The sequence below is a fragment of the Rhinoraja longicauda genome, chromosome 8 (genome assembly GCF_053455715.1).
Source record: "Rhinoraja longicauda isolate Sanriku21f chromosome 8, sRhiLon1.1, whole genome shotgun sequence".
Lineage (NCBI taxonomy): Eukaryota > Metazoa > Chordata > Chondrichthyes > Rajiformes > Arhynchobatidae > Rhinoraja > Rhinoraja longicauda.
Window position 1 is genome coordinate 65401684 of NC_135960.1, and position 23346 is coordinate 65425029.

Sequence of the window (23346 nt, forward strand, 5' to 3'; positions counted from 1 at the left end):
ATGAAGGTATGTCACTCTAGCCCATTGATTAATTCACCTGTCAAATCAATCAACTTGTCCATAGTTGGTCTTTCAGCTACATCTGTCTTGTCTTGTCAGGGGTCACAGCTTAAGGATAAGGGGGAAGTCTTTTAGGACCGAGATGAGAAAACATTTCTTCACACAGAGTGGTGAGTCTGTGGAATTCTCTGCCACAGAAGGTAGTTGAGGCCATTTCATTGGCTATATTTAAGAGGGAGTTAGATGTGGCCCTTTTTGCTAAAGGGATCAGGGGGTATGGAGAGAAGGCAGGTACAGGCTACTGAGCTGGATGATCAGCCATGATCATATTGAATGGCGGTGCAGGTTCGAAGGGCCGAATGGCCTACTCCTTCTTGCACCTATTTTCTATGTTTCCATGTTTCTATGTCTTCATCACTGTCGTCTTCATCACTGTCATTGCTCTTATCAGGATTCAGAACAAGATCCATAATCACAGAGTCATCATAGTGATGAACAACAGGACTCTCTTTGTCGACATTCATCCACTCGGCCAGGTTTCTTCGTCAAGCTAACTTGCATACTCTTGGTAGCAGGTGCTATACCATTTTAGTTGCATACTTAAGCAACTCAATTTCTTTCTCTTTGGACACATTAAACCCTGTGAAGTCATCGTCGACATTTTCATCAGGTGAATCATCAAATATCAAGGCAGGCACAATTTATGCCAGCATTTCTTTATTGGTGATGCTTGTACCTTCTTCTAGTCACTAGCAACGAACCAAAACACGCCGTCATGTTAAACTCTTTAATGAATGTTTCTACAGGCTTGCCAGCATTTACCGCTTCATCGTTTAATGAAGTGAGCGATACCTTGCCTTCATAGAGCATAGTATTGCTTGGTCTTGGGGTTGGATAAGAAGTGTGCAGTTTGGTGGTAAGTACACCGTATGAACATTTTTCTTGCACAGGAGTTCAGTTCTGGGGTGAGCTGAACAGTTGTCAATATGAAGAATTTTGCAATCTTCTGGTAGTCCTACAGATGTGCAATGTGCTTGGGATTCAAGTGCAACAACCTTTCAAACCATTCTAAGGTGATCTGGGTGGTCATTCGGCCTTTTTTATTTGTACAGTATATTACGGGGTTAATTTTAATGCCTTTCAAGGTTTTAGAGCATTTACGTTTTCCTATCACCAGTGACTTACAGTTGTGTATGCCTGCTGCGTTTGAGTACCCTAGAATGGTAACTCTATCCTTAGATTGTTTGAATCATGTGGGCCCTTCTTCATCCTCTGCTGTTAATGGCCATCGCGATGTGAATCGCCAATAGAGTGCAGTTTCTTCTGCATTGTACACTTGCTCGGGACTGAGGTGCTCGTCAGCTACAAGCCTAGCAAACTCGTCCACACACACACACACACACCTAGCGCAAGGCAATTCCATGACGTTTCTTAAACCTTTGAAGCCATCCTCCAGTATAGTCACACTCATGTTCTAATTTAAGATCCTTATGGAACAACTTAGCCCAGGCAACTTAGCCCAGGCAAAATAATAAAAGATCCATCCCACCCCGGCCACCGTCTGTTTGTTCTTCTGCCCTCTGGTCGAAGTTTCAGGTCGATCAAATCCCGAACAAACAGACTTAAGAACAGTTTTTACCCCAGGGCCATACGAGAACTGAACACTACTTTCTGCACTAGGTCACACTGTTAAAACTTTTGTATTTAATATATTTGTATTTATTTGTTTTGCATTTATTGCATATATGTTTTTACGCACCGTCAGGATTGCTACTTTTTTAATTTCGTTGTACTCGTTGCAACGACAATAAATGAATATTATTATTATTATATTATTATTATTCAGAAACGAACTGACATGTCCACTCCCTCACTCCGACGTTGTCGAATCAATTCCATCATCACTCAATCATGCTCCGTACTCTTACCATCTTTCATAGTCTTTCTATTGATCATTTGATCATGGATTCACTGTGTGGAAATAATCTCATTATTTTGTCTCTTCGTTTCTCTATATCGTAAACAATTGATGAACCAACACCATAGGCATCACAGTCTCCGCACGGAAACACCATTGACGAGCTGCCTCAACAGTTCTACCTTCTCCACTATCGATATAGACTTGTGCTTACGCTCGACACCTTGACTGTCACTTGGACCTTGCTTAGAAGCCATAGCAAGGAGTAAATATATGCAAAGAATCACACAAAACAGAGGGATCAGATGTAGACAACTCTTTCACAACGAAGGGACATGGCCCCAAAGAGTGCACGCCATTTGCAATGCCATCTAGTGGCCACTCAGGGAATTTCAATTGAGCCTTCAAAAAAAATTTCCGGATCATAGGGTGGCGGGAGACCATCAGTTGCTGAAAAATCGGTATTCAACCTGTACTGTTATATTCAATGTTTATTAAAGCAGAGGTAATAGTTGCTGACTTCTGAATCCTTTGTTTCAACACTAACTGCAATGACTCCAATGTGCGAATATTATCTGACACTGGATATTATCTGAAGATTATAGACAATTTACTAACAGTGAAGCTCACAGGTGAACAATGCCAATTTAAACAAAGCTTAAAGGAACCACAAAAGGTCAACAAACAGAGCATGGTGAACTCAGTAGTAATTTAAAAATATATATTTTGACTGATGACGTGATCTGGTTGGCCACCTATTCAAGCACCCATAATTCTTAGACACCAAGCAAATCTGCAGCAAACCGCAGGTGTACTATGCAGTTCAATTGTAAGGCAGCCAGGAAGGTGACTGCTATTTTTGAGAGTAGTGAGTGGCCAGATCATGTGCGAGGCCCCTGGAGGCACACTCCTAATCTGTCAGGGCCAAAAAAACTATAAAGCTTCAAACTCCAGAACATCGGTCCATTTTTCCTTCTGTCCCATCCTGCCTTTCTCTCCTTCTTTCTTACCATGGAATGAGCTGACAGGACTGGAATCTTTTTTAAGCCATAGATTGATTCCACATTAGCCTGAAATACACAACTTTGGAAAATCTACCTTTTTAACCAACATTAGCCCTTTCAAACAAAATACAGCAGCACAAGAGTGATCACCAATCAGTTCCCCACAACCACCAACAATGCACCCACCAACTCCTAAACATTTTAAGCTATAGTTAAGGAGTTGCCAGGAAGTATTCAAAGAAAAACAATAGAAATCGAACAGCTGCATCAGCATCTGTACCCTTTATTTTCATTAAAATATACAGCAACTGAATGCTTTTTTTTAAAAAGTAGTTTGCAGTTCGGTATTTCTATACATCACAAGCATTCAGTAGTTCACAAAAGTCAAATAGTAAAGTGTGCTTAAGGTCCAGGCTGGATTTAGATCGTTTTGGGTTTCCTTCTTATACTTTGACAGTCTTGATGCCAAAAATGTCTTAAGCTTTATACCTCATACTTAACTGTAGAAATATGACCAAATACATAAAATTTTAATAGACTACTGCTTCCAACAAACATTTTCATTTTCACTAAATTGTATCATATTCACCGCATAAAACATAACACTGTCACTGTATCATGATACCATACTGTACTGTAACAAGACATATTGCACATGCTAAAGCATAAAAGTAGACAAGATTACCAAATAGATGTTATAGGCTTTTTTTTAAAAACATCTTATAAAATTAAACATCTTATAGATGTTATAAGCTTCCACAAGTATTTTTTTCTATGGTTTTAAAATACGCACCGTCAGATTGTCTAAATTATAAATGCCCTTTTCCAAATACCAATTTGTGATGAACTATGTCTTTGAATCAAGACTTCACTTTTAAAACTTGTACAACACTGCAAAAAAAAGTCCATTTGATGGTTTTATGAACAAACCATTCTTCTTTCAGATGCTTTTGGACCTTTAAAAAAAATTTACATTCATTGTTAATTTTGAATCTAAATTAACATTATTGCTTGGATATTACTCAATTAGCAAAATTCTACAAGACGTTAAGATGTTTGGAAACCATCTGGAAAATACACATGGGCAGAAAGGCACTAACTATTTTATAATGCAACAAAACCAAAATAGTATTTGAACTTAAGAAAAATAAAATGAAACATTTGCTACAAGGATTGCCAATCACAAAACTACGGATATCTAAGTTCCAGTATTTACTTTACCGTTCTTGTTTCTAGGCTTATATTAAAAACTATGAAAAGTTTTAAAGTACATTAATAATTGCTCAAATTTACATTACAAATGTTCTAATTTTGCATTCCAATGATTTAGTAAATAAGACAAACAAAAGAACAGTACAAAGAAAAGCCCAATTTCATTTCAGTGGGGGAAAAAGCAACCATATACAGTGCCCTCCATAATGTTTGGGTCAAAGACCCATCATTTATTTATTTGCCTCTGTACTCCACCATTTGAGATTTGTAATAGACAAAAATAACGTTCACATTGTCAGATTTTATTAAAGGGTATTTTTAGACATTTTGGTTTCACCATGTCGAAATTACAGCTGTGTTTATACATAGTCCCCCCATTTCAGGGCACCATAATGTTTGGGACACATGGCTTCACAGGCGTTTGTAATTGCTCAGGTGTGTCTAATTGTCTCCTTCATGCAGGTATAAGAGAGCTCTCAGCACCTAGTCTTTCCATCACCTTTGGAAACTTTTATTGCTGTTTATCAACATGAGGACCAAAGTTGTGCCAATGAAAGTCAAAGAAGCCATTATGATACAGAGAAATAAGAATAAAACTGTTAGAGACATCAGCCAAACCTTAGACTTACCAAAATCAACTGTTTGGAACGTCATTAAGAAGAAAGAGAGCACTGGTGAGCTCACTAATTGCAAAGGGACTGGCAGGCCAAGGAAGACCTCCACAGCTGATGACAGAATAATTCTCTCTATAATAAAGAAAAATTCCCAAACACCTGTCCGACAGGTCAGAAACATTCTTCAGGTGTGGATTTGTCAATGACCACTGTCTGCAGAAGACTTCATGAACAGAAATAGAGAGGCTACACTGCAAGATGCAAACCACTGGTTAGCCGCAAAAATAGGATGGCCAGGTTACAATTTGCCAAGAAGTACTCAAAAGAGCAACCACAGTTCTGGAAAAAGGTCTTGTGGACAGATGAGATGAAGATTAACTTATATCACAGTGATGGCAAGAGAAGGAACTGCCCAAGATCCAAAGCACACCACCTCAGCTGTGAAACACGGTGGTGGGGGTGTTATGGCTTGGGCATCTATGGCTGCTGAAGGTACTGGGTCACTTATCTTCAGTGATGATGCAACTGCTGATGGTAGATGCATAATGAATTCTGAAGTGTATAGATACATCCTATCTGGTCAAGTTCAAACAAATGCCTCAAAACTCATTGGCCTCAAAACTCAAATGCCTCAAAACTCATTCTACAGCAAGACAATGATCCCAAACATACTGCTAAAGCAATAAGGACGTTTTTCAAAGCTACAAAATGGTCAATTTTTGAGTAGCCAAGTCAATTACCCGATCTGAACCCAATTGAGCATGCCTTTTATATGCTGAAGTGAAAACTGAAGGGGACTGGCCCCCAAAACAAGCATAAGCTAAAGATGGCTGCAATACAGGCCTAACAGAGCATCAACAGAGAAGACACCCAGCAACTGGTGATGTCCATGAATTGCAGGCTTCAAGCAGTCATTGCATGCAAAGAATATGCAACAAATTACTAAATATGACTACTTTCATTTACATGACATTGCTGTGTCCCAAACATTATGGTGCCCTAAAATGGGGGGACTATGTATAAACACTGCTGTAATTTCTACATGGTGAAACCAAAATGTTTAAAAATTGACTTTATTAAAATCTGACAATGTGTACTTCAACCACGTGTGATTTTTTAAAAACAAATCTCAAATTGTGGAGTCCAGAGGCAAATAAATAAATGATGGGTCTTTGTCCCAAACATTATGGAGGGCACTGTAGTTTGAAAATTATTTTGCAGCTTTCAACTTTTATTAAAATTGGTTAACAAACAGCATTTTCTTAACATAAACCCATTGGGTTTGGCATTTTTCCTTCATTTTCAGTGCTTTAATGTGTTAAGATATTTATTGCTTAAAAGCAATTTCATATCAGAGGTCTCTATTCTGGAATTTAACTGCTTGTAACGGTTATAACTGAATGACCATTGCAAGATTAAGGTTTCTTGAAATCTTTTCAGTGCGTTTAGTTGAAATAGTGAGATTGCTTTGAATGCACAGTCACTGCAAAGCAATAATAGATCACGTGAATATTTGCAAATAATTCTAAAAGTTTATCTTGCTTATTTCTATTCCAACAACTTGTGAATTGACCTTAGTGAAATATATTTTATTTGCATTTCAATACTGCATTTTTACTAAAACGGGCTACTTCAATGTAGCTGTTGAAGTAGATGAGTTTTTTAAAAGTCTGTAATCTTAGAGAACAAAGACAGCAACAGTTGCAATCAGTGGCAGATTTGGTCCATTTGGCATGGCTTGCCGGACATTTTAAAAATTGTCATTTAACCTGCTGCGGTCCTGTCACAGGTGAGAGAATGGCTCCATTTAATACATCAGCTTTGGCAGATGAAGCAGACGTTATCACAACTGTTCTTTATGGCAGTTACTTTCTCTTCATCCTACAGGTGGGTAGATTTCAACAAAATTGCTGTGCATTCTTTAAAGGCAGCCTTTGAGGCTATATAAAAATGTACAAAATACCACAATCTGCTATTTGAACACTAGTCTAAACTTGCTGGTATATTTGAAGTAAAAAGATGTCATCAAGTCCTATTGGAATTTATGAATACTTTACACTGCAGTCTGGAAAAAGTTCATTCACTGTTTATCAGTAGTTAACGGCTCAGGTGTATAGTTAATCCCTAACAACTCTATAACCGCAAGTTTTTACTGAAGTGCAAATGCATGTTTGTGCTGATTTGGAAAAAAAAATTAAATCCTATTCATCGGGCAAGTGATCTGGCAATGAACATACGGCAACCTGTGACAGATCCCCATGAATTTCTAGAGTTATTGCATGCAGCATTTTTTGGTGCCCAAGAATCACTACTTTGCATAAACTGTCTCAGAGGCAATGCCAAATATCTGGCAGATTTGAGCAATAGCAAATCACTTGCCCTATTCAATAATCCACTTTCTGAATCAATACTTTAAGATTCCATTTCCTAAAACCTGTAAGAAAAGTGCCTTTTTATTATTAAGTGCTTTTTTAAAAAAAGTATGCAGTGATTGATTGCACAATCTGTAATTGTTCAACTGAGTAACAAGCCAAGTGTTAGGCTTTTTTCCATGTAAGGTTGCTAAAACCATTCAGAAAGTCTCAGAGTCGGAATCATTTTCATCATCATCTTCCTGACACCTATCCATTTTCCCCACATTGTTATACAACTCCTTATTAAAAGAATTAATATTGCTACCCGTATTAGGGGAATCATAGGATAGAGGTGTGTTCAAACTGTCATTTTTTATTAGACTGATGCTGAAGGACGTCATTGTGCTGGGAGGAGAAAAAGGCATCATGGTAGCCAAAATGAGTGCCAGACAGTCAGCCACATCTTTGTTAGGAGCACAAGCCAGGGCTGGGGTATGACCTGGGCACAAAAGCAGACAAGGGAATGGTTAGTATATGAAGTCTTGATCAAAATCAAAAGGAAGGGAGGTAACACAGCAAACTCAAACTTCACTTTTAATAAATCTATTTACTTTGTTTAATCCATGCCAAAATTATGAGGGGATTCAGTTAAAAATTTTAGAAGTGTCAAGGTGCTGGTGCATGTTACTTTTGGTAGAGAGTAAATTAATCAAGAGCAGCGCAATTAGTAGAAGCTAAACATACTTACCATTTTCATCCACAGCAAGAACACTTGCCCCTTTGCTTAGTAAATCATGCACCACCTTTTTAAGTCCATTCTTTGCAGCTATATGAAGCGGTCTGAAAGAATACATTCAAAATAGTTAATCATAAAGAAAAGTAAGTCGCTAAGGAGTACTACCATGCTAGTAGCACATCCATTAGTCTGGCAAATAAACCTCTTGATAAGAGTAGCACCTCCCAAGTTTGGGGAGACCGAAAGATTGTTCATGAATTTCAAATCATTCCTAAATAGGGATACTAAAAATCTGCTCTGCTAACTTAATCAGGACCTTTTCAGGACTTTAAATAAAAGATTGATGAGTATTTATGCATCTCTCATACTTTCAGGGAAACAGTACCAGACCAAAAATCCTTTTGGTGATAAAAGATGACCCATTTCCCCTCTATTCCTTCTACCAATTATTCTTAGGAACATAAGATCTTTCAATTCTGTTCTATTAAGGACCCTCAAAAAATGTATACAGTCACCTCATTGTCCAAGAGGCCAAATAAGGGGCTCAGAGGACTTACAGGCCATGGCAAGCAATCTTCTGCTGTTCATCTTGGAAGTTAAAGAACTTATCAGTGAGAAAAAATATAGTATTGATGAAATTAATTTGGTAAATTGGTGAAACTTTTCAAGGGGGAAGGAGCCCTGGGATCAGGAGTGCGTCGTTGAAGTGTTGGACGTGCTGGCACTGTGCTCTCCTCCCCGGCTTCTCATTCTCACTCTGCATTAGTGAATGGGAAATCGATGCCACCTGTCACTCGCCGCCACGCCCATTCTTCCCTGCAAACATTTCTCACATCAATCGGTGGGCTTTTCACTTGTCTGAAGGGTGTAGTACAGCTCCAGTTAATGAAATTAATTGGGACTGAAAACTGATTAACACCTAGGGACCGATGACCTGATCCAATGATCCAAATTGATGATGAAATGGCTCCAGAGGTTTTGGATACACTAGTTGCTATCTTCAAACATTCCAGATTCTAGAACACTTCCTATAGACTGGAAATTAGCAAATGTAACCCTGCAATTTAAGAAACAGAGGCAAAAGCAAATTAAATATTACAATCCACTTAGTTTGGTATCAATTGGCAGGAAGCTGATCAAATCTGTAATAAAGAAAATGGCAGCAGGACACGAGGAGAATAATAATATGATTCGACAGATTCAATAAGTATTTATGGAAGGGATCTTACATTGACGAATTTGTTACATTGTCAGAAACAGAATAGATTAAGGTAAACCAATGTTTCTGATATATTTGGACTTCCATACGGTTTCAATAAGGTACCACACAAAAGGTTAAGTGTAATTAATACACATGTATCTGACACCATGTTCTAAACTCTCTATCCCCTTCCAGTACTGTCTCATCACTGTTTGAGATCTATCTCACTACGGGATGGTGTAATTTCCAATTCAAACCTAATTAATGAGAGGTAATTAATGAAGGAAGTTGGCTAGACATTGCACACGGCTCGGAGACACTCCTGTGGTATATCCTGGGGTTGGGATTCTTGGTATTCGGCAATTGCAATCTCTTATGGTACCAACCATTGGATTGTATTTTCTGAATATGACAATGTGCAAACTCCGCACAGATAGGGAGTCAGGGCAGAACCTGAGTGGCTGGGGCTGGAAGGCAGATTTCTACTATTAGATTACACTGCTGTATTACCCCAGTTAGATTTTAAATCCACTTCACAAATTCAGATTGGCAATTATTTTTCATAGGTCGCCAAATCCTTTCTGGTGGTACTCGGGTGATTGTCATTGAGATTGTGCAAGAGTATATTTTGTGCCCTTGCCAGACATGATGCTTTCTCAGACTATGGTTAATGTTATACTAGTTCATCAGCTGGGGAGTTCGGCAGACAGAAAGCAATAATCAGTTTATTTGTCTCACTGTTCCAGTGTCATTGTTGAGGACTCACAAATTAATTTTCCTTGACTGTGCATCACTATGTCCGACCTCTGGTAACTCTGTTCTGATGTGGAATAATTGTTTTGTCGGAGTTGGCACAAAAAGTGATGGGTCTATTTTATGAGTAAGAACTTATCAGACCGTTACTAATTAAGTTAATGCAGTAGCTCTTTCAACTTCGGAACTGATCTGCATATCTTAAGGCAAATTATTGCAGACTTTGGAAACTGAATTAAAAACCAAACCAAAAACTGAACCTTTTTAACATTCCTTTTTGCGGTCTCCATATATTGGTGAGAAAAGCTGAGGAGTCTTGACTACGCATGTTGTGCCTTCATTGCATTCAAGTCAATGCCTATTTGCAACTGACTGATCCAGATTCTTTGAATGGCCCAGAACATGTGGTGGGTGATGAAGCAAAAGACTAAAGGGCACTGGTGAATCAGTTGGGTTTTTGTCAAGATTCAACAATTACTTTTATTTCTACATTCTTTGAAATTGAATTCAAATGTTGTAAATTAAACTTCCAACTTCCAAATTAAATTTCCAAGCAGTACACCCGCCCAGTGCACGTTGATCGCGCCAAAATAGAGATGGCCAAAAGCTGCAAGTTCCTTGGAATAAATATCACCATCTATTTGTCCTGGACCAGCAGCATTAAAACAATGGCCAAAAAGCACACCAACGCATCTACGTCCTTAGAAGGCTTAGGAGGTTCGGCATGTCCCCAACACCCTCATCAACTTCTAAAGATGCGCCATATAAAGCATCTTATCAGGATGCATCACATTCATCCATCCAGCAGCTCAATCCAAAACTGCATGAAATTGCAGTGAGTTGTGGTCGTAGCCCAGACCATCACACAAACCAGCCTCCCTTCATTGACTCCATATCTGCACTTCACGCTGCCTCGGCAAGGCCACCAGCAAAATCAAGGACCAGTCTCAGCTCGGTCATTTAGGCATTTGCTTGGGAAAACCAGCTAATATTGGTACAAATTATATGTGAGCAAATTGGCTTTGATCTATGCTTTGAAGACTATTATTTAATTTTCATATTTTTATGCACAAAGCAGAATTATTGTTTAAATCCTGTTGTGCAAGAAATTCAATCTGCACTTTCAGCACTGTGGCTCCTTGACACACAGGAAACTTTCATTGTAATGTTTGCTGCTAAAAGTCGGTCATGTTTTTTCTGCTTTAGATGCAGTGGTAAGCATTTCACTTCTCTCCTTATCCCACACCCTTTTGTCTCCTTTTCATCACTAGTCTTTGTTCACCCATTTGCCAATCAAATGCCTAGTAACTAGTACCCACTGGCTTTTTCCTACCCCCACCTCTTTTCCAGCTCCCTCCTTCTCTACTGTAATCAATCTGAAGATATCCAACCAGAAATGTTGCCAATCCATTCCCTCCAGAGCTTACAACCCAGTGGCATGAACATTGATTTCTCTAATTTCAAGTAACCACTGCATTCCCTCTATTCCCCCTCTCCACCACCCAAGTCATCCTACCAGTTCCACTGTTCACACTCCTGTATCCCTTACGTTATCACCTCTTCCCCAGCCAACAATGGCCTATTATGGGTTCCACCCTTCATTGGTCATCTATTGTTGGCCCCGATTTATTCTGGCCTTTTCCTATCTCCAATTCCCCTCCCTACATTCAATCTGAAGAAGGGTTCCGACCCAAAACATCACCCATCCTTTTTCTCCAGAGAAACTCTCCTGACCTGCTGAGTTACTCCAGCACTTTGTGTCTCTCTCCAGAGATGCTGCCTGACCATATTGCCTGACCTGTGGAGTTACACCAGCGCTTTGTGTTTTACAGACAGGGATGGAGTTGGGCAATATTGTGGAGGTGAAGCAAGAAGTCCCGGTGAAGAACGATAGGCATTGAATTTTTCAGATCTTCAGGTCCACTCGCAAGAATTTATTCTGCCCAAATGAACTGATTATTCATGTTGTTTTGATTTTTTTCTGCAATCTGAAAATCTTCCTTTTCTTCCCCAAATACAATTTTATAAATAAAATAATTTTGAACCATTTAAAAAGATTACATTTCATGACCAACAATTACTACTTACGTTTGCAGTGCATTATTTGTTGCGTTAATAAGGCTTGTACCATCTATTTTCTCAAGGATGAACAAGGCACATTTTTCATGACCCTACCAAAATGAACAATTCATAGTATTAAATTATGTTGGTATTCTATTATTATGTATTAATTAGCATTACTTATTGAACACCAATATAACTTCAGTTTCTAAATACATCAGATTTCTGCTTTCAGAAATGTGACTTTATTCAGTTGAATCAAAAGGTTTTAAGACCTTTGACACATCACATCCCCTGTCCTCCAAATATTCTTACTTGTTGCAGCCCTCAAAATGTTTGATTTTTGTTTTCTTTGTAGATCATCAAAGTTAACACTTAATTGAATGGTCATTTCTAATAGTTTGATGTTTTATTCAATTGAATCAAATGGTATTAAGAACTCCCCATCATGTCACATCCACTGTCCTCCAAATAAAATCTTATTTTCTGCAGTCCTAAACATTTTTGTTTTTTGTTTTCCATGTAGATGGAGCATTTAATACTTAATTCAACAAACATTGTAGCATCTTTGGGGCACTGGGGTCTCAAACTCAATGACCAAATTGTTTAGAATTAGCATAGCTTTGACCAGACTGACTCCTAATAATTAGCTTAAATTTTCACGTAGGATTAATAGGATGGTAAGAAACGACTGGATACCATCATCGTTAAAAACATACCACAACATTAATTAGCACATTTTGGAAGTGCAAGAAATTTCAATGTTTGATAGGAAGCTACATTGCCCCATAGTGGCAAAGTAAAGAAATGCCACAAAATATTTTCAGAATCTATTAACATTTTTTCTCTGTTCTCTGGTGTTATAGTCAACTGCAGGAGTTGAAGGAAAGCAATGAAAATTAATTTCATTTCTAAATGTATATGGATCCAGCATAAGGAACCATTGCCTGCTGCATCCAGTTCCAGACCTGCCATGGTCGACGGTAGCAACAGACATTTTTGAATGGCACGGCCAGCAATACTTGGTGCCAGTGGACTCATATTCCGGCTGGTTTGAGATCGACCTGCTTCGTGATGCTACTTCAGCAGCCGTCATTTTAAAACTCAAGAGACACTTCTCGGTTCATGGAGCATCACACACTCTTATATTAGACAATGGGACTCTGCAGAAGGGGCGAGCGATCGAGCGAGGGATCTCCGGCTTGGACTGTAACCTTGCATCCTCGTGCTCAATAAACTTAGCTTGCAGTTAATAACGTTTTTATTTTTGCAACTTCATACAGATAGGACACTATATCAATGAGAATCTACAGTATTTACTGGTTAAGTGTCTATAAATGAATAGGTTTGAAAGATGTAAAGAAAGGAGAAAATATAAAAGGATTTTTTTTTTTAAACTGCTGATGTTGGAAGTCAAGTAAAAACAGAAAATAGCTAGAAATACTCAGTCTTCAACCTAAAATGGTTACCATTTACTAGAGGTGCAGTTTGATCTTCGAATGCCATTAGCATTTCCTGTTTTTATATGAAGGATAATACAAACAGTTGAACTACACCAGCAAAATAATTCATTTTTATAATTTCTTCAGATGTGGTCACCTCTGAAGATTTAACATACTGAAAAAAATATCTGCAATAAAAGTCATAAAAGGTACCAAATGCACTCTCTTTTTCTTACTTTGCTACATGCCAAGTGAAGAGCTGTATTGTTGTTGTTGTCTTTTAAAGTTAAATCAGCTTTTGCACTGTTTACCAAGATCTCTGAAATGAAAAAAAAAATGGTTATTGAAACAGGAAAAAATAATCTGAATATTCATTACAAGTGGTTGCTAAAACTAACAAAATGTGGAGTTAATTATTTTATTGGCTGGATTACGGCCAGCATGGTATTTATAGTTCTACAAATGTCCCCAACAAAGTTATATTTTTAAATAATGATGCAAAGATTAGCTGTTTTCTGTTTGACAGATGTTCATTAATTCTTTATAGGCTTCGCAATATGACTATCTAATGGGCATTTTTCAGCACTTTTACATAGTATATTTGTATTTTCATGATGATTGGTATTTTCAATGTTATTTTAATTAAATTAGAATTGCTTGATCACTTGGCTGGAAACAACATTTGTAATGAGTCTTGTTCAAATGATTATGATTTTGTCTTGTTCCCCTATACAAAACAATTGTTTAGTTCTGTTCCTGTTTGATTCCCCAGCAGGTTCAATGAATGCTTGACACTGACATTAAATATATAACACAAGCATGGCTAATGATAAACAGAATTCTATGAATATAGGAATCTTTCCACTGCTTAGTCACAATACAATTTTCATTTCATGGTGGAGTCTGAAAATTTAAAAGAAATTGAGAATTATAAAATGTGATTAACCAAATGCGTATGCAAGCCACTTGTCTAATGATATTTTTTCGTTGTGCTCCTTTTTCCATGATTAATGACAGTACAGCATTATAAACTTTAAAGTACTCTGCAACTGGAATCACTTTTTAAAATAGTCATTTAATTGTAACTGTTCTCTTTTGAAATAGACACACTAAATAGATGAAAATTACACATTTAAGGCTAATATGAATAATAAACATTTCATAGCAACTTTGCAAAGGCAGACTGAGAATTGGTGCCGGTGAGGAGGTTCTCCCTCCTCAATACATTCCTCAGGCACTCCTTTTGAGATGCTCTGGGGTTGAGGTTGGCTGTGGGAGGTGCCCTGGCACACGGAGGCGGAGTGGTGGCTGCAAGACATGAGAGGACGTCGCATTCAAAAAACAAGGTGACGCCAGAGTGGGCTGCTGGAGGTCCTGCACGTGATCAGGCACCGCTGGAGGCCCCACAGATGGCGGATGAGCGCAGGGATTGGGCATGACCTGCAGCGGCATAGCAGCAGTGGAGGACATCAACAGCATTGCCAGGCTAAGCCAACCTCCAGCCTAGTGCTGCGGTCAGAACAACGAGCCTTTAAAGGCCAAGATATGTCTCCTTTAAGAACTTTGAAACCTGAAGGATTCAAGATGGTGCCCAAAATGTCGCGACTCTTTGTGTACTGCTTGAGTGTAATCTACCACTCTTACACTGCCATTGTTGCACTCTCATACGTGGGTATAATTGTGCTTATGTATGATAAGATTTTACTGAAATGTTTGCAAAATTTCACTGTATCGAGGTACAAAGATCATTCCCTCCGTAACTCCCTGGTCCACTCGTCCCTTCCTACCCAAACCACCCCATCCCCGGGCACTTTCCCCTGCAACCGCAGGAGATGCAACACCTGTCCCTTTACCTCCCCCCTCAACTCCATCCAAGGACCCAAACAGTCTTTCCAGGTGAGACAGAGGTTCACCTGCACCAACCTCATCTATTGCATCTGCTGCTCTAGATGTGAACTTCTGCACATTGGCAAAACCAAACGCAGGCTCGGCGATCGCTTTGCCCAACACCTTCGCTCAGTCCGCCTTAACCAACTTGATCTCCCGGTGGCTGAGCACTTCAACTCCAGGCTGACCTTTCCCAGGCTGACCTTTCTGTCATGGGCCTCCTCCAGTGCCATAGTGAGGCCCACCGGAAATTGGAGGAACAGCACCTCATATTTCGCCTGGGCAGCTTGCAGCCCAGTGGTATGAACATCGACTTCCCCAACTTTAGATAGTTCCTCTGTCCCTCTCTTCCCCTCCCCCTTCCCAGATCTCCCTCTATCTTCCTGTCTCCACCTATATCCTTCCTTTGTCCCGCCCCCCTGACATCAGTCTGAAGAAGGGTCTCGACCCGAAACGTCGCCCATTCCTTCTCTCCTGAGATGCTGCCTGACCTGCTGAGTTACTCCAGCACTTTGTGAATAAATACCTTCGATTTGTACCAGCATCTGCAGTTATTTTCTTACAAGGACCATTGAACTATTGAAGTCTCAAATACAAATAATCAGGATGCAGATCACGATCATGATAAACTGAAGATATCATCACCCCAAAATATTAACTAGGTTTTACGCCTCAAATGTTGCCAGACTCACTACTTAAAAAAATTATGACTGTATTATTAGAAATTTACCAATTGTCCCGATTAATTTTCCCTCAGCTTGCATTATCTATAGTATTGGATATTATCATTCAATGTTACTATTTTCTATTCTTTACTTATTTCCACAACCTGACTGATTTTGAGCTTAAAGGTCACACATATGGGTTAAATCATAGTGTAATTTGATTCCTTAATTTAGGAATACTTTATTGCTTATACTTTTAATAGCACCAGATTGACTGCTTTGGTCCAACTGTTCACTTTTGCATCTAAATGGCTTTAATCAACTTAAACCAATCTTATATCCGTAGAATCGGGAATATTCAACCATTATTGGTATTATTGTATTATTTATTATTATTATCAATATTATAACTGAACAAAGGGGACTTCAGAGGCATGTCGGAGGATTGATTGGGAAGGGACCTTAGCGGGAATGATGGTGGAATAGCATTGGCAGGAATTTCTGGGAATAATTCGGAAGATGCAGGATCGTTTCATTCCAAAGAGGAAGAAAGATTCTCGGGGGAGAATGGAACAACCATGGTTGACAAGGGAAGTCAAAGACAGCATAAAACTAATAGAAAAGGCATATAACATTGCAAAGATTAGTGCGAAGCTAGAGGATTGGAAAGCTTTAAAAAAAAAACAGAAGGAAACTAAAAAGGCAATTAGAGGAGAAAAGATGAAATACGAAGGTAAGCTAGCCAATAATATAAAAGAGGATAGCAAGAGTTTCTTCAGATATATAAAGAGTAAGAAAGAAGCAAGAGTGGACATTGAACTGCTGGAAAATGATGCTGGAGAAGTGATAATGGGGAATAGGGAAATGGCAGAGGAATTGAATAACTTTTTTGCATCAGTCTTCACAGTGGAAGACATCAGCAATGTGCCTGAAATTCAAAAAAGGTAGGGGGTGGAAGTTAGTGGAGTGGCTATTACTGAGGAGAAGTTGCTTGGGAAATGGAAAGGGCTGAAGGTGGATAAGTCACCAGGGCAGATGGACTGAACCCCAGGGTCCTGAAAGAGGTGGCTTTAGAGATTGTGGAGGCATTAGTAGTGATTCTTCAAGAATCACTATAGTCTGGAGTGGTTACAGACGATTGAAAAATTGCAAATATTACCCCACTGTACAAGTTGGAAGCAAAGCTGAAGAGTGGAAACTATAGGTAGGTTAGCCTGATTTCAGTGCTTGGTAAGATTTTAGAATTCATTATAAAGGATGAGGTTCCAGAGTACTTAGAGGTTTATGATAAAACAGGCCGAAGTCAGTATGGTTTTGTGAAGGGGAGATCTTGCCTGACAAATCTGTTGGAATTCATTGAGGCAGTAAATAGCAGGGCAGACAAAGGAGAGTCAGTGGATGTTGTTTACCTAGATTTTCAGAAAGCCTCTGAAAAGGTGCCGCACGTGAGGCTGCTAAAGAAGATGAGAGCCCATGGTATCAAAGGGCAGATAGTAGCATGGATAGCAGGTTGGCTGGATGGCAGAAGGCACAGGGTTGCATTAAAGGGGGCTTTTTCCGGATGGCTGCCAATGACTAGCAGAGTTCCGCAGGGGTCGGTGCTGGGGCCGCTACTCTTCATGTTGTATATTAATGATTTGGATGAGGGGATTGAAGGCTTTGTGGCCAAGTTTGCAGATGATACAAAGATAGGTGGAGGGGCAGGTAGTGCATAGAAAGCAGGGACTCTGCAGAAGGACTTGGACAGGTTGGGAGAGTGGGCAGAGAAGTGGCAGATGAAATACAGCGTAGCAAAGTGTGGAGGCATGCGTTTTGGTATTGGGAATAAAGGACTATTTTCTAAATGGGGAGAGTATTCAGAAATCAAAGGTGCAAAGGATCTTGGGAGTGCCGGTGCAGGATTCCCAAAAAGTTCATTTGCAAGTCGAACCGATGGTAAGGAAGGCAAACACAATATTCATTTTGAGTGGACTAGAATACAAAATCAGGGATGGAATGCTGAGACTCTATAAGATGCTGGTCAGACTGCATTTGGAGTATTGTGAGCAATTTTGGGCCCCATATTTGAGGAACGATGTGCTGGTGCTGGAGAGGGTCCAGAGGAGGTTAACAAGAATGATTCCCAAGAATGTGAGTTATCACACGATGACCATTTGATGGCACTGGGCCTCTCTTCCCTGGAGTTTAGAAGGATGAGGGGGTACCTCATTGAAACTTACCGAATAGTGAAAGGCCTGGATAGAGTGGATGACGAGAGGATGTTTCCACTACTAGGATGTGGTCTTACCAGGGCCCTATACAACTGCAGAAGAACCTCTTTACTCCTATACTGAAATCCTCACGTTATGAAGGCCAACATGCCATTAGCTTTCTTCACTGCCTGCTGTACCTGCATGCCAACTTTCAGTGACTGGTCTTCAAGGACACCCAGGTCTCGCTGAACTTTCCCCTTACCTAACACCATTGAGATAATAATCTGCCTCTTTGTTTTTACCGCCAAAGTGGATAACCTCACATTTATCTATATTATACTGCATCTGCCACGCATCTGCCCACTCACTCAACCTGTCCAGGTCACCCTGTAACCTCCTAACATCCTCTTCACAGTTCACACTGCCACCCAGCTTTGTGTCATCTGCAAACTTGCTATTTTTGCTTCTAATTCCCTCTTGCAAATCATCAATATATATGGTAAACAGTTGCGGCCCCAACACCGAGCCTTGCGGCACTCCACTCACCACTGCCTGCCATTCTGAAAAGGACCCATTTACTCCTACTCGTTGCTTCCTGTCTGCCAACCAATTTTCTATCCATGTCAACACCCTACCCCCAATACCATGTGCTCTAATTTTGCTCACTAATCTCCCGTGTGGGACCTTATTAAAGGCTTTCTGAAAGTCTAGATACACTACATCCACTGGTTCCCCTTCATCCATTTTACTTGTCACATCCTCAAAAAATTCCAGAAGATTAGTCAAGCATGATTTCCCTTTCATAAATCCATGTTGACTTGGACTTATCCTTTTACTGCTATCCAAATGCACCTTTATTACCTCTTTAATAATTGACTCCAGCATCTTCCCCACCATTGATGTCAGGCTAACTGGTCTGTAATTCCCCATTTTCTCTCTCTCTCGCTCCTTTCTTGAAAAGTGGGATAACATTAGCTGATGGGCCGAATGGCCTAATTCTGCTCCTATCACTTATGGACATATTAATCATTATAGGACTACGATCAATAACAGAGTACAGCATTTTGACAATGACAACATAGCAATACACAGGATACTACAATACAATGCAAAGTAAAAACAAATGTTCCTTTAAAAATAAACATTATAAATTTTCATCGCAAATGTGCTCTCATATATGGAGAAAGAGGGCGAGTTTACCGCTTAAAAAGAATAACTGACATTGAAAACAGAGTTCATTCCCCGTGGTTGAGTGTAAATTTGAAGTTCCTGGATTTTTAATGTAGTTGGGCTAGATTATGCTCAATCGGTTCCACTGCTCACACACTCATCTCCCAGCCACACATACCTGCTGTTGCAACCAGGGGATGGATTGTGCGGGCAGCTTCACTGTGTGAGAACTGTGGCTGTGGCAATAGAACCTGAGTCTCGAACCAATCATTGCTGGCTGACTACTCACTCATGTCAAATGTTTGTTTCACAGTTTTGAATGTCTCTAATGTCTCTAACGATCATGTAAAATGGATTAAAATAGGTTAAATTAAAAATAAATTCAGCTACAATATTATTGTTAATTAATTAAAGCATAAACGTACTATGAAATACTTAGATAAACTTACCTTTTTAAAGGACACAATTCCTTCCAAATTTTTAACAAATGACCACTTTTAAAACCAAAAGAACAAAAGCAAAGTGTCTCTCAGCTCACTACATTTCAGAACCATCATTGGGCTCAGCGGCAAGTCCAAATGTGCAGCAGCAAGGTTACATGAGCCAGCCTTTGATCTCAAATACACATTATGCTCCCATGCTCCAGTTGTATATGTAGAAGTTAAAAACACCCTGAACAGAAAACTGTATCAGGATGAAACAATCCAATCCAAACATCTTTTTTTTTTAAAAGGGACATCTGATTTGTACAAAATTTACAGACGTACAAAACAACCTAATTTTCAGTTTTAAAATATTTTGCAAAGTAGAGGGGGAAAAAATCAAAATTACATACCAACAGCTCCACATTGTCCATTTTCAGCTGCCATCATTAATGGGGATTTTCCAGAATTATCGACAGGATTCACTTGTGCATTATGACTTAAGAGCAATTGCAAACACTCCACATGGTCTGTAAAAGCAGCTGCATGAAGTGGTGTTCTGAAATAATAAACAATTACGAGGTCTTCTGTAATTTAATCAGAAAGTACCAAAGACAAAATAATTGCTTGTACGATCGCAACTGAATTTAAAGAAACTGGTTTTGTCGAAACACGCATACTAACCAGTTATTGATTTAATCCCTGCATGGATGTGTGATTGAAAACCTTTGAGACTTATCTACTCAGTCTTTTATCATTCTACCATATTTTCCCTGTTAAATGTGGAAAAAGGTGGTACTAGAGAATAGAATTCTTGCACTCTGAAGTGAACAGGATCAGCACAAATAGCTCAGTTCACAAGCTTCACAGCTATATATAGTGGAAACATCCTGATTACCCAACAAGATGCCATGCCCTCTCACTACCTTACCTCAGAGGTAATCCTTTCTGCAGCACTTTCTCCTCCCATTTCTATTATAAGCCATCCTTGAGGCATTCTGAGATAATCATTTTCCTCTAGTTTTGCATTACAGTTCAATGCACAAGAGAGTGAAAATGTGACAAGTTAATTTCTCAAAAAAAAATTTTGGGCCACTAGTTTGGACTGCATTTGAACTGAGGTCTAGATGTATGATAATAGTGCCAATTGCACCATATCATTCAGTTCTCCCAATTCAAATGATTATGTACTCTTCAGGAGGTTTGACCTATATGAACATTGCTGAGAAGCATTGGCTTGGTGTCAAATTTCAAAGTAACTTTGCAAATACATTCAATACCCCTAATTTCAACACAATACACAAAGTTAAATAGTGCTCTTCTCATATCCAAGTAACAGTAACTCCCAAATAAATTTTAATCTCAAACTCCCACTCTGACCATTTCAAGAAATTGTATAAGGTTGCACAATTGAGATTCCAATTTGAGCAATGTCATATCTTAATAACATATTTCAGCCTCAAAGTATACTTTAGTTCGCTATTAATATCTCACGCAGAAATTTAGGTTCAACTTATCACTGGGGAAAATGTTGTTGAATACAGATTTTTTCCACAAAATAAAATTCAGAATGTGCAACTAATCATCCCATTTGTTCTTCATACCTTCCTTTGGCATCTCTGGAATCAATAACAGTGGTACCTAAAGCTTCTATTAACATTTCTGCACAATTTTCATGGTCATTTATTCTGTAAGAAATGGAAATGTGCAAAGTTATTGCTATAGCAGAAATATTTTTGACCAGCAACTAACTTGTTATCCAACCCTAAAATACTTCCATGCCAATATTGATATCGATAATCTATGCATACAAGTAGTCTAAGATTATTAAATACCATTTAGTCATTCAATCTTCACTCTTCTTGAGCTGCAATACAATACTGTTTGCAACTCTGTCCTAAAATTCCTTCTCTAAACCCATCCACATCGCTACCTTTTTTCATACACTGTTCGTTTAAACATTTCTATTTGATCAATAATTTGGGAAGTCTCTAGTACTTTAGTTTGGTGTCACATTTTGTTTGATAATACTCATGAAGTGCTTTGGGATGTTTTATGCTATTACATGTTCTACTTCAAAACCTGTTGTTAGTGTTCCTTCGTGGCATTTCATGTGAACCATAATATTTATATCTCTAACGTACACGGCAAGTTATTTCAAGTATCACAAAGTCTTTCTGACATGAAACTTAAACATAGCTTCAATAACTTAATGTATGCCCATGTTTTGTAGGAGAGAATGTATGTTTAAAATTTCTTCTTAAGTTTTGTCCGGTAGCAACGCATATGTAGAAAGTTAGACATGTTCTCTCCTATAAAAACATGTTTGGAATAAGTTCATGTTAGTTTAATAAATTAACTAACCAGGGATAAGAAAGAAATGCAGCTGCATAGTGGCAATGACTTCAATATGAATTACCTTGTTGTTGCACATAGAAGGTTCAAGCAAACCCATTGTTTCAACACGCCAATGACCTACTCTACATTTCATTCAGCATCACTGCTCCCATTGTGTGTAAGTTGTCTAAGTGAAATCATCAAAGTCAGCCATCTAAGGTTCAGTGTAAAGCTTTAGTTTACCACAGCTCAACCACAGGGAGCACAGCAAGCCGTGAACTGTCTGATCTGTAGATCGTCAACAGATCACTGAACTGCACATGTCGTTGCCTGAGTTGAGGGAGTGCACTCCTATTTGGTTCCATTATAGTTCCACAATATGGAGAACCCACAAAACAACATAGGCAATCTATGAGACCCTGTACCATAGGTAAGCTTGCACTCCTCACACTTGATAGCCTCTGACAAGGGAGCAAAGAAGAAATTTGGCAATTACCCTCCTTTTGTGACAGCAAACTACAGGATACTGCAATTCTCTCATATAGTTGCCATGAAGAAATTAGACCCTTAAAATTTGGACTTCCATGATCAAGTTAAAAGTCACAAAAATCTGGTCCTTGACCCACTCAGAGGTTGTAGTTCTAGCTGCAAGAGGTGAAGAATTGTAGTGAGAATGTCCTTAGCCAAGTATGGTCATGTCTCACAATCTATCTTGCTGGAACTGAAGGAAGTAATTGCTCTCAAACATCCCAAATAGCCAGAATTTTATTGCAAAAAGCCTTCTCCTCCTCCCATTTCTGCCTCTCCTGATTCTCTGTTAATTCTCATTGTGGCAAGAGCAAGAAATCAACCATAAATTAATCTATAAGAAGTGGGCTAGGGCAAAGAGTACATGTGGTTCTTCCTGAGCAAATGCAAACATGCATGTTTAAGAACGAGCATAGGATCGACATGAAACTTGCAGTGTAAGCTTGTTGATTTTATTCTTTTCTACCCTCTGCATACTTTTGGATGGTGTTTAATGTGTACCTTCTCACATCTTCACAATCTGGCAGATGTTGCAATTCACACTACAAGTGTCTACATGCTATGCCATTTTAGATCTTAAATGCCCATGGGAAGGTGCTACTGAGTCCAATTTTGTAAGCAGAGACAGAAAAACCTGAACTGCAACAATTTGACTGTTTTAACTTTCTCTGCACCAATGGGGTGTGTAGCTAAACCACAATGTATAGCTTCCTTGTGCATCTCCTCCTCCCCCACAAGGGTGTGCTAGCTCCACCCCAGCCTTCAGTTACCAGAGTGTGCAGCTCCCTTATCCGCAACAACCTCCATGTTCTTGTACTGGACAAGATCTGGTTCTGTTTCTGCTATGCGA

At 39.0% G+C, this 23346-nt stretch overlaps 1 protein-coding gene across 8 annotated transcripts in view; it reads right to left on the reverse strand.

The window, feature by feature from the left end:
* The window catches only part of LOC144596051 (serine/threonine-protein phosphatase 6 regulatory ankyrin repeat subunit C-like), a 143249-nt gene that overhangs the window by 4577 nt on the left and 115326 nt on the right, over positions 1-23346 (reverse strand). For 2 of the 8 annotated variants that reach the window (XM_078404143.1, XM_078404142.1), the window contains exons 23-28: positions 21236-21319; positions 20045-20190; positions 13532-13614; positions 11881-11963; positions 7851-7942; positions 3204-7601 (exon numbers count right to left, since the gene is read on the reverse strand). In XM_078404143.1, the coding sequence (XP_078260269.1) occupies positions 7321-7601; positions 7851-7942; positions 11881-11963; positions 13532-13614; positions 20045-20190; positions 21236-21319 (769 nt within the window). In that variant the 3' untranslated portion in view covers positions 3204-7320. Of the gene's footprint in view, positions 1-3203; positions 7602-7850; positions 7943-11880; positions 11964-13531; positions 13615-20044; positions 20191-21235; positions 21320-23346 lie in introns of those variants that run through there. The other 6 variants (XR_013547562.1, XM_078404147.1, XM_078404144.1 and 3 more) reach the window with 5 other exon arrangements.